Below are 18,479 nucleotides of genomic sequence, written 5' to 3' on the forward strand. Positions count from 1 at the left end.
AGAGTAAAACCATAAAACTGTATTCCCCAGACACTACTCTCTTCAAGTTGCCTAACTTTCAAACTTTAGCTTTTTTGGCAACCATATCACATACTGCCTATGAAAAGTTGCAGGTAGTTTTTACATGAATGAATTTTGAGTCTTCATTTTGCAATAGTAGTAGTAGTAGAACTTAAATTTTTTTTCAAATTTATTCATTTATTTGCCTGCACTGGGTCTTAGTGGAGGCACCTGGAATCTTTGATCTTGGTTACAGCATGTGAACTCTTAGTTGGGGCATTTAGGATCTAGTTCCCTGACCAGGGATGGAAACTGGGCTCAGTGCACTGGGAGTAGGGAGTCTTAGCCACCGGACCACCAGGGAAGTCCCTTAAAAAAAAAAATTCAAGAGTATAACTTTTAATTAACTTTATTATATATTAGGTAATGTGCTGAGTTCTGAGAACATAGGGATGAGTAGGACAAAGTATTGACATACTAGAAATGTAAGTTCCATGAGAGCAGGACTATTCTGTTCACTACTGAATCCCCATCTCTTGGGCACAGTTATCTGCACACGGTTATATGTGCTGTTTGTTGAATGAACAAATGAATAAAATATACAGTGGAAGATTTCCCTATAAACGAAAAGCTATTTCCCTATTTTATAAACTCAGATATTTTGTACAAGCCTGTCACCTTTAGCACAACCCTAGTGTTTTCGCATTTTACGGTAAGCTGATTTCCAAAATAAATTCGTACAGTCCCCTTTAAGGCCAAACTAAATACTACATGCTTTATTTGCTGGATGGCCATTATATCCCACCATTAAAGACCTTTTAGAAGTACCCATTTAACCCTGAATGCAGGGCTTACATCTCAGGGTTAGCAGTAGCCGGCCATGGTTTCTGAGTGCTAAACACCAGAGAATATTCTGAGTCGAATCCTTAGACCCTGACTTATAGTGGGTTAGAATAAGGTGGAAGTGTGGCGCGATGACTTAGGAAGACCTTGAAACTGCATTTCAGCATGAAGCTACTGCTAGGTGCCCATAGGCCCAGCGTCTCAGTCGAAATCCGTCCCTCAGACGCCAGACATAGGAATTTGGGGGGCGTCCAGTTCTCTATAACAACAGTTAAGGAGGCGCTAGCTTCTCTGTCCTCTCACAGCTTTTTCCAGTATTTGGGCTACAGGTGAGACGCTGGTCGCCATCTTGATATCAATTGCCAGGCAAGTCGCCACTGGCGTCGCTCGGTAACCAGGGAGACACCGATGCCCCTCCCGTTTCTCAGCTCTAGACGCCGCAAACTACGATTCCCATACGCTGATCTTCGCTACACGACGGTCAGTTGTCTAGATTTGGCTTGGGAGACACCGCGACCCTACCGCAGTGAACCGCGGGAGTTGCAGTTCATGGTGTGGCGTCACTTTTTGCTTCAGGAAGCTCCAGAACCACAAATCCCGTGAGCCAGCGGGCAACACGCATGCGCAAAGGACACCTTGTCCTCCCTGGCCCCCCTGCCAGTGCCTGAGAGGTAAGAGGGCGGAGGAAAGGAAGAGGAGGCGGGATCCGGGCGCTGCGTTGGCTGCGGCCTGGCATCAAGGGGGCGGCCCTGGCGGAGTGCAGACCCAGTGGCCCCTGGCGATTATGGACCCGGCCGAGGCGGTGCTGCAGGAAAAAGCGCTCAAGTTTATGGTGAGGAGAAGGTGCAGGCCGGGGAACTGTGCAGGCGGTGCGTTGGCGGCGTCTCTGAGGCTCGGGCCTGGGCTGCCTGCCCGTTGGAGGAGGGCGCAGCGAGACCCTGGGCCGAGGCCGGCGGCGGGGGCGGCTGGAGGGACGGGACGGGAGCTTCTGGGAGGTAGGAGGGGTTGCGGAGAGGACCCGGGGGTGGGGGCAGCAGCTCCGCCATCTTGTGGATGAGAGGCCAAGTGACAGCGGGAGCTTAATCGGGGAGGGGTCTCTGGGGCGCGCGGGGCCCTGGAGAGTAAGGGGCGTAGGGACAGTTACTGAAGAGCTGAGGAGGCCAGGAGAGACGCTGTGAGGCCGCTGGCAGGGCCTTGCCGGTGTGAGGGTTACGGGTGAGGCCCTGGAGAAGAGGTGCATTCAGTAGTAGGGAAGGGGAACGCTGGACAGTGGGAGGAAAGATACTGGGAGTGGGAGGAGGGTGGGAAAAACGGGCAAGGCTGGATGCGGATGGATCTAAGGTAGAGCAGAGAGAGGACTGGTGAGAGGCTCACAGCCTTGTAGAGTGAGGTGGGAGAGAGAGCCTTCAGGGTACAATCCCAGCTTGGCCAAACAAACTAATGTTGGCAAACTCTGGAAAGAACTAGGCCTTACTTGGGAAGGAAAGGACTGGGGACGGGGATCTAGCGCTGTGATGACAGTCTTTGGGAAAGGGAAGAGGTTGAATAGATGCCAGAGTTACAGGTATCAGGAAAGGGTATACATCCTCTGGTTTGAAAGAAGACAGAAGAGGTTCACTGGTTAGGGAAACCTAGGTACAGGAGATTAGGGGCAAAATTAATATCTAATAGTGTAAAACAAAACGATGCAATATCGTAGAGACAGTAAAATGTGGAGATCAGGTGCAGTATCACTTTTTGGGAATGGAAAGGCTATGCAGATTAGCATCCAAAGACCCATAAGAAGTAATAAGATCACTGGAGAAATTCAGGAGATAAAAGGGGGAATGCAGATGGTGGAGAATAATAGGAAATGTCAGGGTTAGTAGTTACTTAGGACTTTTAGGTTGAAGCACAGTATGAACTTGAATTTTGTGGGTGTGTTTCAATCCTTTGGAGTCTAGTTCTTTAACTTTGTATCATGCTTTTCTTTTTTTGATATGTGTATGTTTAGCAAATTTGTATAGCTATTTGATGCATTTAATCTGAAGCTTCATTTGTATATCCCAGATGACCAGACTTTGTGGTTACAGCTAAAGAATGATGGGGGATGCATAGACTTCTTTCTGTCTTAACTGGTGTCCATAGGGACCATTGATATTATTTTACAGTCTGTTTGCTTTTTCAGAGGTAATTGTAACCTGTCACTCCAAATCTTTATTTCTTTTGTTGGATAGTTGTTGTTTTGTCTCCTTGGCCTTAGATACCAAAACAAATCTAAACAAACCATGGACACTAACCTAATTGAATTTAGGCTTTAAACTGCTGCATTTACAAGAATATAATTTAAGAGTCTGGTCAAATTTACTGTAACTTTATTTATTTTGTATTAGTGCTTTCTAAAATGCTTAACTAAAGTTCAAGTGTATCTTTAACAAAATACTATTAGACCTGACGAAAGTTCTTGAGTTTCTGCCCACTGTTGAAATTCTAAAATATTAAGAGGCTTCAGAATTGTTGTGGACTTCAGAAGTGAGACGAAGTTGCTTTGTGTGTACAGCCAGCTTCTAGATTTAAGTAAGAAAAGTGACAGCTGCTTATTTTTGTTTTTCTGCTTAGAGGTTGACTCAATCCTAATCTTGACACGTGTCAGATTTATGGAATAATGTGATTTTTAACAGATCATAAAGGGACCTTATGAGATCATCTTCTTTACTCCCTGATAGACCTCAGCCTAGGAACATTTTCAACCAATTGATCTCTGCTTTGTACCAGTGGATTGTTTTGATAATGGTCTCCTGATTGAGTTAAAGTTGGAGCTAGAGATGGCCATGAGTAGTTTGAAGCTTTTGGGACACCACACATTATTAAATGTTGAGTCAGTTTCCTTAAGGAGAAACCAATTTTTCTTCAATTTTAGTTACTTTCATTTTTGACCTTGCCTGCTGTTATGGCTGCTGTTTGCGAGAAGGCCAGCTGGAAAAGAGTCACCAAGAATGACACCTTAATAACTGCAACAGAATGGAGAGTTAAAGATTTGGCATTCTTTTTCAGCTCAGTGCTGTGCTTAGTTGCTCAGTTGTATCCGATTCTTTGAGACCCCTTGGATTATGGCCCGCCAGGCTCCTCTGTCCATGGGGATTCTCCAGGCAAGAATTCTGAAGTGGGTTGCCATTTCCTTCTCCAGGGGATCTTCTCAACCCAGGGATTGAACCCAGGTCTCCCGCATTACAGGTGGATTCTTTACCGTCTGAGCCACCAGGGGAAGCCCTTTTCACCTCAGTAACAGTCTTATTATGAATCTAAGTCACAACCTGCCTTTGGTCCCATTTACCCTGTTATGTTTGTTTACTTAGTCATTTGAGATAGGAAGATATTTTATTTGTGCTTGCACCTGGTAATTAATGCACAGTACACATGGAAAAGACTATCCTTTTAATCATATTGAAATTTTTATATAGTATTTGGCTTTATTTTGTCCTTATCCTTTCCCTCAATTCTGAGGTGTGAATGACAATTTTTGTATAGGATGCCCTGATTTCTACAGTTTAAGAAAATATAAAATTTTGTTTAAAATAGCATGAAATGGATATTCTCTTTTATGAATTTTGCTCATTACTGTATTGATGTAGTAATTTGATTAATTTTTATAATAAAACCTTATCAGTGAGACCGATTCAGATTTGACCATAATTCATACATGGTCTAGACTTAAACTTTATCTTTGAATATCTGTACTATATCTATATCTGTCTATCCTTCTGTATTTTATCTATTTATTTATATGACAAGTTGAGGGATGGATTTGAAATTTATTTTTAAATGGACAGGATAAACTGGTCTCAGGATCTTAGAACTAGGAAAATTTGACACATGGATGAAATAATTTCAGGATGTATAAAATAGTTTTTTTATTGATAGATAAGTGAAACAGTGTAAAGGTTAACTTGCTGTGTAACAAACATAAATCTTTCATTGATTGGTGCATTTTCTGTTTCGCCTAGTGTTGGCTGGAATGTTCAAAATGGCCACAATCTCTCATGGCTGGCCCAAAATGGCCAGTTTCTCACGGCCAGCCACTGTCTGTGAGTTCAGCTAGCAATAAGGCCTTCTTGTCCTTCTTTCTCCACATGGCCTTCGTTTGGATTTCCTTAAAGCATGGTGTCTGGGTTCTAAGAAGGGGAGCATTCCAGGAGATAAGAAATAGAAGCCAGCCAATTTTCTTAAGTCCTAGGTTTGGAAGTTGAGAATGTTGCTATTGGTCAGAGACAGTAAAGGCCAGCCCAGAGTCAGAGGGAGGGAAAATAATCTCTCCCTGTAGACAAAAAGAGTAGCATGCATGAACAGAGAGAGGGAAGTTTCTCGGGGCCAGGACCTTTTGAGACTGGCTACCATAGATGCTGTTCTAGTTGGATGCTCAGGCTGAAAATACAGATGGGATCAGCCACATTTGTGGCTATTAACACTTGGAATGCTTTGGAGACATCTCATTTTTGAGATAAACTTCTTAAAAAACAATCGTGATCTCCTGCATAACTTGTCTTAATAATGTTACTGTAGAGATAATACTGGATGAATTGATATGATTCAGGAACTTTTATTTGCTTGAGAACCATATATATATATAAACAAATTGCATTTTAAAATAAGTATTCAGATTTTTCACTGTGATGGACTTTTCTTTAAATCAGTGAGATTGATTACCAGCTGGTTGGATAACATTTGAAGCTAGTTCTTAGTTTGTCAGAGTTTCTGTATATTAATATCTCTTGCATGCATGCTCAGCAACTCTTTGTGACCCCATGGACTTCAGCCCACCAGTCTTTTCTGTCCATGAAATTTTCCAGGAAAGAAGACTGGAATGGGTTGCCATTTCCTACTCCAGGGGATCTTCTTGGCCTAGGGATCAAGGTCACATCTCCTGTGTCACTTGCATTGGCAAGTGGATTCTTACCTGTTTTCAATTTAAATTAGCCTTCAGTTTCTTTTCTGAATACTCTTATATAGGCATTGGAGTATGAAATTACAAATTAATGATAATTCTTTGTGTTCATTTTCTTGATTCATGTTGTGATAGATGTAGTAAGTTATTGGAAGTGAATTATTAAATGTGGAGTAAAAATTCTATTTTGAATGATTGCCAGAAAATTTTTATTGCTAAATTAGAAAGTGAACTTTCAAAGGAGACTACTTATTATTCTATATTATTTATGTATTGTTTAAATCCTTAAAGAAGGAAGCAGTTAAGAATTTTTTTCCCTTTCTAGAGGGAGATGAGACATGATGTAAGATCTTGATCATGTATAGATAAAATTATTTGTGGTAAATGGCATTACAACTTACAAAAAGAATGAATAAAGAAAAAATAATCTTTGTGGTATTAAAATATTTGAGATACCATGTACTTTCTAGCAATATTTTAATATAGCATGAAAGTGCTTTCTAAATGTTTATAATAAGAATTCATTGTGGATGAAGTAGAAAATATTTGCCAGTGTTTAACAGTCTTGGTCACTATAAAGAAAACTGCCTTCTTAATAAATCAAATTCATCATCCTAACATCAGCAGTGGAGGAGGGAGACCATCTCTATGGGAAGGGTCCACCTGATCTTACCACTTCAACTAGTATTCTAGATTCACCTTGTGCTGAGGGAATTATCGCTGGATAATTTCCTTTAGTTTTCCGAAGTCTGATTGAAATTAAGCTAGAACATTTTATAGAAGCCTCAGAGATAGCAATAGTGGACTAGATACTGAGAGTAATGTTGAACTAAGAATGTGATTTGTTCTCTGGGGTACTACCACCATAGTTCCTGGATTGCCTTTTTACGTGGCCAGGGTGGGGATGAGGAGCAGAGGAGCAAAAGTCACAGAACTGAGTTGGAATTTCTTCTTGATTTCTTTCTCCTTTCTGAGATTTGGCTCTCCTTTCAGGTACACTTGTTTTCCTATTCCCAGGCTTGTGACTTGATTCTGTCTGTGTCAATTATAGGATAAACACGGTAGAAATGGGAGGGTTTTGTTTATTTATTTTTCTTTGTTTTTGAAAAATATGATCAGCCATGAATAGCTAATATGTATTTATTTAGTGTTTACTAGTTGCTGTTCTAAATTCTTTCCATATACTATTGTTTAATTTAATCCTCCCAATAATTCTGTAAGATAGATTCAGTACTATTGTTGCTCCCATATTTGGATAAGGAAACTGATTCCAGAGAGGTTAAGTAACTTGTGCAAAGTCACTCTGCTTAGCAAGAAGCCTGAGATCAAATCCTGGCAGTCTGACTTGAGACCTACACTGTATTTCATCCTTGAGGTTCAGAGAAACAGTGGAATATGATGGCATATTTCTTTGCTGGCCAAATGGGCCAGAGTGGAGAATTGCTGTCCAGATTTATATACACATTTTCTAATGATTTGAATTATTAGGAAATGAAGTTGCCACAGTATCATTGTATCGATTGGCTATTGCTGAGTGATAAAACCCCACAATGTGTCACGGCAGTTTAATGATAGATATTTATTCTCAAGAACATGTGGGTTTGCTGAACATTGGATGACATAGGCTGAATTTTGTTGGGTTTCTCTGGATTTGGCTGCTCACTCAGGACTGTTTCACATATTTTTCTGAGACTGAGACTGAAGAGACAGTGACTTCCCAGGCTGAGCTGTCCTCATAGCTATAGTAGAGGCGCAAGAGAGCAAGACCACTGGTTCAGATTCCTTTCAATCATTGGTTGTATGGTACGTGCTGATATTCCGTTCACCAAAGTAAGTTGAGGAGATGGGAAAGTATATGCTGCCCATAGAAGGAATGGAAGAGAGAGCAACTTGCACAATAATCTACTCTAGTAATAATAATCTATAATAATCTAATACACTCGATTTGTAGAAGAATGGTAAAATGCTTACTCTTACAACTACTGTGTGAGTGCTATTCTGACTAGCACTTTCTCGTTTTGGTTGCCGAATGACACCTAACGCAGCATGTCTCTCTGTATTATGTTGTGTAGAAAATAGGTGTTAAAGAAATAATCAGAATCTTGACTTTAATCCACAGTGATAACCTGAAAAGTTCATCAATATCACAATACTATTTTTCTGTACTTGGGGAAGATAAGGTTGATGTGCCTCCAACAGCATTTGTAACAGAAGTTGAACTGTAACAGAATTTGAACCAAGGTCATACATAGTGCCTTAGCAACTCCCTTGGTGTTAGGTTTAGAGGTCTTAATAACCCCTTCTCTGCACCTAAACTTAGGGCTGCAAGGATATTTTCTGATGTCTGGGAGACTTCCAGGCCTTCTCTGAAACATTATGGAAACAGAATTGTAGCATGTGGACAATGTTTTTGCAGCATGGATGCATAAATCCTTGTACCTCTCAGGAAGTATGACACTAAACTGTTAATGTGGTTACTTGTGAAATGGTGGATTAAAAAGCATTACTTGGGTGGTTTTCTTTTTCCTATGTTCCTTAATGTTTTCTACATTTTTGAAAGTGAATATGTAGTGTTTTTAATCAGATAAATTAAAATTTAATATATTTAATGTTTATGTTTAAACTTTTAAAAATGTATATATTTATAAAACAAGTACCCCAAACGAAGACCTGCACTTGGTCATGGAGTGCAGTGTAGCAGGTGTACTAGCCAGTGGACTGGCAGTGATGGCTTGAATAGACATCTCACTCACCTCATTTTGTTAACTGAAAACTCTTAACTGTTAGACTTGCCTATTTAAAAAGGATCTTTCTCTCTCTCATTCCATCCCCCCAAGTTCATTTTAAATTGTAAACTGCCATGAATAATGCTAACACAATTGATAAATTATATTACTTAAACTGCTGTATATATCTAAAGTTTTCACTGGAAGTTTAGCTCTGTGGTTCTCAGTTGTGTTGGAGCACTGCATTTTCCTGTTCAGAAGTACTTGGCAAAATTAGTTGACAATTGGAAATGAGGCCATGGCAGTTGGCCTGCACCATGATTTGATAAAAATATAAACATAATCTGAGTGCAAAACATTATGTTACGTGTGGAGGGAGGTGGTTATGGGGGCAGGAGGAGATGAAGACACAAAGTTAAGTTAAACTTCTGTCTTCTCTAGAACTTCACAGTTGGTTGAGAAGACAGCCATTTATAAATCTCTGTTAAGGCAGACTTTGGTAAGTGCCAAAGTAGAGGTGCAAAGTGCTATAGAATTTAAGGGAGGGGAAATTAGCCTTAACTGGAAAGGGCTTTGGAAGGTTTGAAGAAGAAAGCTTCATATTGGGTCTTGTGAAATATATAGATTTTGCAGACTTGTTTCTGAAGTGGCTGTTCCAAGAACAGGGAGTAGTTTGGGTAAAGGCCAGAAGATCAGGAGATGGTCAGCACAATGAGTAGATACACATGATTTGAACATAAGGTGCATAGCAGACAAGAAGGCAAAGATAGACTGGGAGGTTAGGGAGTTTAGATTGAATCCAGTTTGTATTCAAGAATAACATTCTAGTGTACTTGGTATATGTCTGTATAAGGTTTTACTGAAATAAAATAAATATACTTTTTAAAGAAATCATAAGTATACAATCCATTGAATTTTTACACAGTGGTCACTTCTGCATAACAGTTATCTAACTCCTATAGATTAGTTTTTGCCTTTACTGATATTTAACTTCATAGAAGTAGAATCTTTCCAGTGTATATACTAGTCTGGCATCTTTTGTCCCTCATAAGGAGATTCATTCAGGTTACTGTAAGTGTAGTATGTTCATTCTTGTTGCCGTCTAGTACTCTGATGTGTTAATTCAGTTCAGTTATTTAGCCATTCTCTTGTTGATGGACATTTGGGTTATTTCCAGTTTTTGGCTACTGTGAGTAATCTTGTACATGTCTTTTCTTGAAAATATGTACATATTTCTGTTGGGTATATACCTAGAAGTGGAATTGCTGGGTCATAGGGTATTTTTATGTTTAATAGATTCTGTGAGTTTTTTTCATTTAATACTTTCTGCAGCACCACATCAGAGAAGGCAATGGCAACCCACTCCAGTACTCTTGCCTGGAAAATCCCATGGATGGAGGAGCCTGGTGGGCTACAGTCCATGGGGTCGCTAGGAGTCGGACACAACTGAGCGACTTCACTTTCACTTTTCACTTTTATGCATTGGAGAAGGAAATGGCAACCACTCCAGTGTTCTTGCCAGGAGAATCCCAGGGACGAGGGAGCCTGGTGGGCTGCCGTTTATGGGGTCGCACAGAGTTGGACACGACTGAAGTGACTTAGCAGCAGCAGCACCATATGACAGTTTCAGTTGCTGTACATTCTTGTAACATTCACTTGCTATTGTCTCTCTTCACTTCAGCCATACTAGTAGTATTGTCAGACTTTTAATTTGCATTTCCTTAATAGCTGCTGTAATCAAGTACCTAAAAAATTATTTAAGAAGGTTCTTAACTTTTTTACATTTATTGGCTGTTTAGATATCCTCTTTTGGGTCTATTCAGGGCTTGGTCTTTTTTTTTTCTTTTTTAATTTCCTTTTTCTTATTGATCTGTTCCCTATATTCTGGAAAATACAGTACAGATATTTCATCAAATATATGGTTCTTTTGTGGGAAAACAGTGTGTTTTGTTTTCAAGTTTTTTCATTTAAGGAATCAGTAAAAAAAAAAAAGTCACAAGATTTTGTGACTACAAAATACCTACACAGGATTTACAGAATTACCAATTTTTTCGCTATCCCACCAGTGTTTGAAAAAGTTGCACCCCACTGTTAGCACCGTCATTTTATAAATGAAAAAAGGAGCTTTTTAATGTCATAGAAATAGAAAACACATAATCTCAGAGTAAAGGAAACTCTTTGAGGTAGGGAGAATAATGCCCCATCCCCTGAGCCCCCATTCACGACAGTTGAATCCCAAGAACCTGTGAATATGTTAAATTACAGGGCAAAGGGGATTTAACAGATGAAATTTGGTTGCTAATCAGCTGACTTAATTTTTTTGCAATACCACGTGGCATGCGGGATCTTAGTTCAGTTCGTCGACCAGGGATCCAACCTGTGCCCCCACCTACAGTGGAAGAGTCTTAACCACTGGACTGCCAGGGAAATCCCTCAGCTGACTTTAAAACAGGGAGATTATCCTGGATAATCCAGATTGGACCCAGTGTAATCACAAGGGACCCTAAATATGTAAGAGGGAGGCTGAAGAAGAGGTCAGAGTGATGATATGTGAGAACACAATCCATTGTTGCTGATTTTGAAGAGGGGAGAAGAGAACCTTTAGCCAAGGAATGTGAGCAGCCTCTTGAAGCAGGAAAAGATAAGCTAAGCCTCCAGACAAGAACATAGGCCTGCTGAGGCCTTGATTTTTGGCTCGGAGACCCATTTCAGACCAAAACTATAGGACCGTCAAAAATTACTGTTGCTTTAAGCCACTCAGTGTGTGGTAATTTTTTACTGCAGCCATGGTGAACTAATGGGGCTTCCCTGATGGCTCAGCGGTCAAAGAATCTGCCTGCAGTGCAGGAGACACTGGTTCAGTCCTGGGTCGGGATGATCCCCAGGAGGAGGAAATGGCAACACACTCCATTATTCTTGCTCAAAAAGTCCCATGGACAGAGCTGTGAACTACAGTCCATGGGGTCACAAAGAGTCAGACACAACTGAGCGACTAAGTGTACGCATGTGCGAACACACACGCACACGTACACACGGCAAACTAATACATCTACATACATATAATATCACTATCTTTATTTTTAGTGTTTGCTAACTACTGGTGCAGTTCATTCTCTTTCTCCTATTTTTTTATTTTGAATCAACTCAGAATTACAGAAAAGTTTAAAGTACAACACAAATGACATTTTTTCCTGAACCATTTGAGAGTAAGTTGTCACATCATCACCAAATGCTTAATGTATATTTTCTGCAAACAAGGACATTCTTTATAACACAACCATCAAAATTCGGAAATTAATGTATTTCTGAATTAATTGCAGATCTAACCCCTTAGACTCCATTCAAACTTTGCCACTTGTTCTAATAATGTTCTTTGTAACAAAAGGATCTAATCCAGAATCACATATTGAAATTAGTTGTCATGTCTTAGTCTCCTTCAGTCTTAGAACAGTTCCTGTCTTCTTTACCTGCCATGACTGTGGCACTTTTGAAGATTATAGGCTATTTTGTAGAATGATCCCTTGATTTGGGTTTATCTGATGCTGTTTCCTTATGATTAAATTTGGGTCCTGTATTTCTGTCAGAAATACCACAGAAGTGTTGGCTTTGTTTTACTGATTGCCTCCTTTCAGGTGACACATAACGTTTGTTTGTCTTGTGACTTTTTTAACTTGATTAAAGTGGCTTCTGCCAGTTTCTTCTTTAAAGATGTTTTTCTCTTTATAGTAAGTATATTATGGGAAAAGTACTTTGAAACCATGTAACTATCTTATTCTTCATCAGATTTTCAACCTATTTCCAACAGAATGGGTTTATGAATTCTTGTTTTATTTGATGGGTTATAATACTATCATTATTTCTTTTGACAAATTGTTCCCTGTTTGGCCAGTGAGAGTGCTTTCAAACTATTTTCTTTGTCTTTTTGATGTAATGCTATCATTCTTTGAGCATTTCATTGTTTTATGATATAAGATATTTTAGGCTTACCTTGTACTTTTTTTTTTGCCCCAGCTGTGAAATCAGCGTTTTCTCTCTCTCTCTCTTTTTTCCCTCTGGTTTCTTTTAGTAGAGAATGATATACAGAAGTCAGTATCTGGGTGTTAGTTATATACACTGCTGTGGGAATGTCACTGCTTCCAAGTCCTCTCACTGGACAAAGGTAGGGAATATATGTATGTGTAAAGATGCATACACACATGTGCACACACATTTATATTGCTTTTTAAATTTTATCTATATATTTATTTAAAACCACGAGTTCACATGGATATCTCCAATTTTAGTCTAACACAACAGGGTTCATTCAGTAATTTCCTTTCTATAATTGTAACTCCCTTTTCTGCTAGTAAGTTGGCTCTCATTATCCTCAACATATTTTCTTAATCTCCTCTGTATGTGACCAATCTCTTCTGTTGCTGCTGTTACTGACACCCATCATGTGAATGCCATCCTTACCTTATCAGGCTCCAAAATCCTATATTAGGCTGCTGTCCCTAGCTCCCTGTTTAAACACCTTTCTCATTTCAGGCTCTGGTACTGTGTACTGAGTTGCTCTCCTCACTCCATTTGGACTCTAGCACCCTGTGCAGGGCTACCAAGGCTGCCATATTCCTGTGTAGACATTTTCTTTATCTTGCTGGGATTCTGATATCCTTCTGTAGGTCACTGCAGATTCCACCATCCCATCTTATGAACCTAACTAAACTGAATACAGATTTTTCATTTTGCAAAACTGACACTCTGTACCCATTAAACAGCTCTCCATTCCCTTTCCTCCAGTTTGTGGCAATCACCATTCTACTTTGTTTCTGTGAATTTCACTATTCTAGATACCTCATTTATGTGGAACCATACAGTATTTGCCTTTTTGTGACTGGTTTGTTTTTCTTAGCATAATATCATACATGTTAAGGCATGTGTCAGAATTTCCTTCCTTTTTAAGGCTGAATAATATTCCATTGTATGTATACATCACATTTTGTTTATCCATTTATCTTTTGTCAAATACTTGGGATACTTTCACCCTTTGGGTATCTGTGAATAATACTGCCATGAACATGGGTCTACAAATACCTTTTCAAGACCCTGAAATGCTTTGTTTTACCTTTTACATTCAGATCTACAGTCTGTCTGGAATTTTTATGGTTGGTATGAGGTAGAAGACAGAATTCTGTTTTGTTTTGTTTTTCCTCTGTTGCATTGCAGAGTTACTTTTGTCATATATTACCTGTCTATATATGTGTGGGGGCTGTTTCCAGGACTTTTCTGCTCCAATGGTCTATTTATCCTTGTGCCAGTATCACACTTCCTTAATTACTCTTTTTTATACCAGTTCTTGATACTGGATATGGAATGTCCCTCAGCTTTTGCATGTCCATCTATATTGGAATCAACATAATATCCAAAACGTCCTCCTGTGACTTTCATTGGAATTTCACTGAATCTGTATATAAGTTTGGGGAGAATTGAGATCTTAACATTATTGAGTTTTATAATCCATGAAAATGGTATATCTTTCTATTTTTGGGATCTATAATTTCTCTGTGGGGGTCTTTTACACCCTTTGTTAGACATATTCCTAGGTGTTTGGTGTTTTTAGATGCTATTTTTTAAATTTAATTTTCTGTTTTTGCAGAGTGTAAAATTTTTTAAAATCTGAAGTCCATGGCCTCCATTCAATATAAACACATGGGAGTACTTTTTTCTGAAAGGTCTATACTTTACATCTGAATCTGATTCCTACTGGGGGCAATACAGCAAAGAAAATTAGAAGACCTCTTTAGTTATTTGACCAGAGTGGATTAGACTAGGAACACAGAGCAAACAGGCAAGGAGGCTACCTAAAGGCTATATAATAGTCTAGGCAAGAAGCTGTGTGGGCTTAAGCTGGGGCAGTCAATATGGAAAGAAGGAAAGATATTCAAGGAATATTCTGGAGATAGAATGAATAAGGTTGCCTGGAGTAGGATAGGAGAAAAGAAAAAAAAGAGAAGAGTAAAATAAGACTTGTTTCAAGCAGTGTTAGTTGCTCAGTTTTGTGCTACTCTTTGCGACCCCATGGACTATGTAGCCATTCCTTTGTGCAGGGGATCTTCCTGATCCAGGGATTGAACCCGGGTCTCCTGCACTTTAGGCGGATTCTTTACCGTCTGAGCCACCAGGGAAGCCCTCATTTCAGGTATACTTAGGGCAATTAGTTAAAGGGAAGGTTGGGCTTCCCAGGTAGCTCAGACAGTAAACCGTCTGTCTGCAATGCAGGAAACCTGGGTTCGATCCCTGGGTTGAGAAGATTCCCTGGAGAAGGAAATAGTAACCTACTCCAATATTCTTTGCCTGGAGAATCCCATGGACAGAGGAGCCTGGCAGACACAACTGAGCAACTAACACTTTCACTTGCCGTAGCAGTAGGTATGGCAAAACAGGTATTTGGTGGGTAAAAATATTGGAGTAGCCCTTTACTTTTTAATAATGAGACTAAATTTAAGATATTCACATAGATAAAAATGGGCAAAATAATATAATTTCTGGGATTTAGAAGGTAGAAAGTTGAATGATGGGGTTTACTAGATGCTGTTCTATACTTTTCTGAGTATATGAAATTTTCCATAAGAAGAAGTAAGAAAAGAAAGATGTATCTAAATAGAACTGAAGTTCTCTGGACCACCTCTCAAATTCCTATATGATAGAAAGATCAGGATTCATCTAAATGTCGTGTAAGTTCATAATCATTGTCTATTGTACTGAGAATAACATTTTAAATCAAAGTCAGCCAGATAAGGCGGCACAAAGCTACAGAAGCTTTACTTGTTGAGGTAGGCCAAGTGCTTGGATATAGCTAGGAGCTGAGGAAAGGAAATTTAGCCAGGTACAGGGAACATGGTATCTGTGGGCCATTGAAGCAGATCTGGGGACCCAGGGAAGTTTATAAGGGCAGGATATAATTTCAGAGGGGAAGAATAGTGATAAGGAATCTGGGTATAGATAGTCTGGGGAGATCCAGATAGGCAGACAGCATCAGTGAGTACTGAAAAGAGGCAGCAAGCCCCCCCTTTCAAGCTTGGGCTCAGAAATAGAACTGGAATACCCAGCAAGGAACTGAAGAAGTTGGCCTACTCATTAGTGCCCACTGCAGTAGCACTATACTTTATTAAGCACAAGAATTATCTGGAGAGCATGTTAATATGTAGTGCAGATTCTCAACTCCTCTTCCATCCACTTTTGTAGGCTTCAAGAATGTGCATGTTTAACAGGCCTCTCAGTGTTTCTGATAGAGATATTTCTCTGATCACATTTTGACAAAACGTCTAGACCACTGTGTCCTGTCCAGTGTATCAATACAGAGGCAGTAGGGGAAATATTGTGACTACAACCAGCATAAAAGGTGAAGCCTTGTACATGGGGAACATAGCAGGAAGCAGCTGAGCTAACTGGATTCAAGTGTGGAGGCAGGTGGTAATTATTCTGTAGTTTAGTTCAGTTCAGTCGCTCAGTGGTATCTGACTCTTTGCGACCTCATGGACTGCAGTATGCCAGGCCTCCTTGTCCATCACCAGCTCCCGGAGCTTGCTCAAACTCATATCCATTAAGTCGGTGATGGCATCCAACCATTTCATCCTCTATTGTCCCCTTCTCCTCCTGCCTTCAATCTTTCCCAGCATCAGGGTCTTTTCAAATGAGTCAGTTCTTTGCATCAGGTGGCCAAAGTGCTGGAGTTTCAGCTTCGGCATCAAGTCCTTCCAGTGAATATTCAGGACTGATTTCCTTTAGGATGGACTGGTTGGAACTCCTTGCCGTCCAAGGGACTCTCAAGAATCTTCTCCAACACCACAGTTCAAAAGCATCAATTCTTTGGCACTCAGCTTTCTTTATAGTCTAACTCTCACATCCATACATCATTACTGGAAAAACCGGAGCTTTGACTAGACGGACCTTTGCTGGCAAACTAATATCTCTGCTTTTTAATATGCTGTCTAGGTTGGTCACAGCTTTTCTTCCAAGGAGCAAGCGTCTTTTAACTTCATGGCTGCAGTAACCCTCTGCAGTGATTTTGGAGCCCCCCAAATAAAGTCTGTTGCTGTTTGCATCTTTTCCACATCTATTTGCCATGAAGTGATGGGACCAGATGCCATGATCTTTGTTTTCTGAATGTTGAGCTTTAAGCCAACTTTTTCACTCTCCTCTTTCACTTTCATCAAGAGGCTCTTTAGTTCCTCTTCACTTTCTGCCATAATGGTGGTGTCATCTGCATATCTGAGGTTATTGATATTTCTCCCAGCAATCTTAATTCCAGCTTGTGCTTTATCCAGTCCAGCATTTCTCATGATGTACTCTGCATATAGGTTAAATAAGCAGGATGACAATATACAGCTTTGACGTACTCCTTTCCCGATTTGGAACCAGTCTATTGTTCCATGTCCAGTTCTAACTGTTGCTTCCTGACCTGCATACAGATTTCTCAAGAGGCAGGACGGGGTGTCTGATATTCCCATCTCTTTGAGAATTTTCCACAGTTCGTGGTGATCCACACAGTCAAAAGCTTTGACATAGTTAATAAAGCAGAAATAGATGTTTTTCTGGAACTCTGCTTTTTCGATGATCCAGCGGATGTTGGCAACCTGATCTCTGGTTCTTCTGCCGTTTCTAAATCCAGCTTGAACATCTGGAAGTTCATGGTTCACATACTATTGAAGCCTGGCTTGGAGAATCTTGAGCATTACTTCACTAGTGTGTGAGATGAGTGTAATTGTGTGGTAGTTTGAGCATTCTTTGGCATTGCCTTTCTTTGGGATTGGAATGAAAACTGACCTTTTCCAATTATGTCAGTTAAATCTCAATAAAACTGGAAAAAAAGAGTGAAGACAGAATGAGACAAACTTCATGGTGGAGGCTTGAAATCTTTTTGAATTCTAATTGATTAGTAATAAGTTGGCTTCTAAAAATAATTTACTTCTGGGTACTGTTTGCAGCTGGAGTAGTTGGGAACCATAACGGAAGAAAAATTAGCAAGATAATACCATTTATAAGAGTTATATCTAGTAGAAGAACAATGGCAACATCCTCAAACGTGGCTGTTCTAGGCATGTTAAAATCACATCACAATAAACTGGTTGTAGATCATTCTAACATTACTTTTATTGTTAATATTCTATGACCCTATCACATGTGAAGATAAATGACAACAGACTACTTCAACAACTGTTTTATACAGTTCTTTAGATAACATCTTGAGGTAATGTCAAGGAATGAGGGAAGAAATTTGAGGAATCACTGAAGTGTTCCTTAAAGCACTAGACATAACTGAATGGTAAGGAAATTTATGATGAAAGATTAGCCTCTTGTACAGTTACATAGATCGGAGTTATTCTTTTGAGCAGGGTCCTCAGGTTGAGGACAGAGCCACAGGCTTGCTGGGTAGTGAGAAATTTTGTCTGAAAATGCCCTTTTATTTTCATCCCTTGGATTATAAGCACCATCAGCCACAGCATCTTTAAAATAGAGGAAGATGTATAATTGGATACAAGCAAAGGAGTAAATGTGAAGGGACTTTCTAGGCCTTAAGGATATGCTGGTGATGATACTTTCACCACAAAACTCTAACACATAATAATTCACAGACTCCCAAGGTTTGTTGACTATACCTTCTACCCCATTCCATTTTACTGTTTTAACATGTATATATTCATGTCTGCTGTGTATGACCAGAGAACATTTTTGGTCTTAGTTCTTTCTTTAAAAAAATTAACACTTAGTAAAATTAACTTTTTTTTTTAGTGTACAGGTCTCAAAATTTGAACACGTGTAGATTTGTATATATTCATATAACCACTACTGTCAAGATATACAACAGCTCCATCATTTCCCCCAAAACTCCCTTGTACTATCTCCCCATCTCCCTAATTCCTGGAAACTGTAATCTGTTCTACCTCATTTTAGTTTTATTTTTTTGAGAATGCCATTTAATTGGAATCATACAATACAAAATCTTCTGG

The 18,479-nt window shown here is 39.5% G+C and overlaps 1 protein-coding gene across 4 annotated transcripts in view; it reads left to right on the forward strand.

The window, feature by feature from the left end:
• The first annotated feature begins 1,515 nt into the window (after positions 1–1,515).
• The window catches only part of BTRC (beta-transducin repeat containing E3 ubiquitin protein ligase), a 183,004-nt gene continuing 166,040 nt past the window's right edge, over positions 1,516–18,479 (forward strand). The window contains exon 1 of one of the 4 annotated variants that reach the window (XM_040254223.1): positions 1,516–1,675. In XM_040254223.1, the coding sequence (XP_040110157.1) occupies positions 1,628–1,675 (48 nt within the window). In that variant the 5' untranslated portion in view covers positions 1,516–1,627. The remainder of the gene's footprint in view (positions 1,676–18,479) is intronic. The other 3 variants (XM_040254222.1, XM_040254224.1, XM_040254225.1) reach the window with 3 other exon arrangements.

Source organism: Oryx dammah, unplaced genomic scaffold, assembly GCF_014754425.2.
Source record: "Oryx dammah isolate SB20612 unplaced genomic scaffold, SCBI_Odam_1.1 HiC_scaffold_14, whole genome shotgun sequence".
NCBI lineage: Eukaryota > Metazoa > Chordata > Mammalia > Artiodactyla > Bovidae > Oryx > Oryx dammah.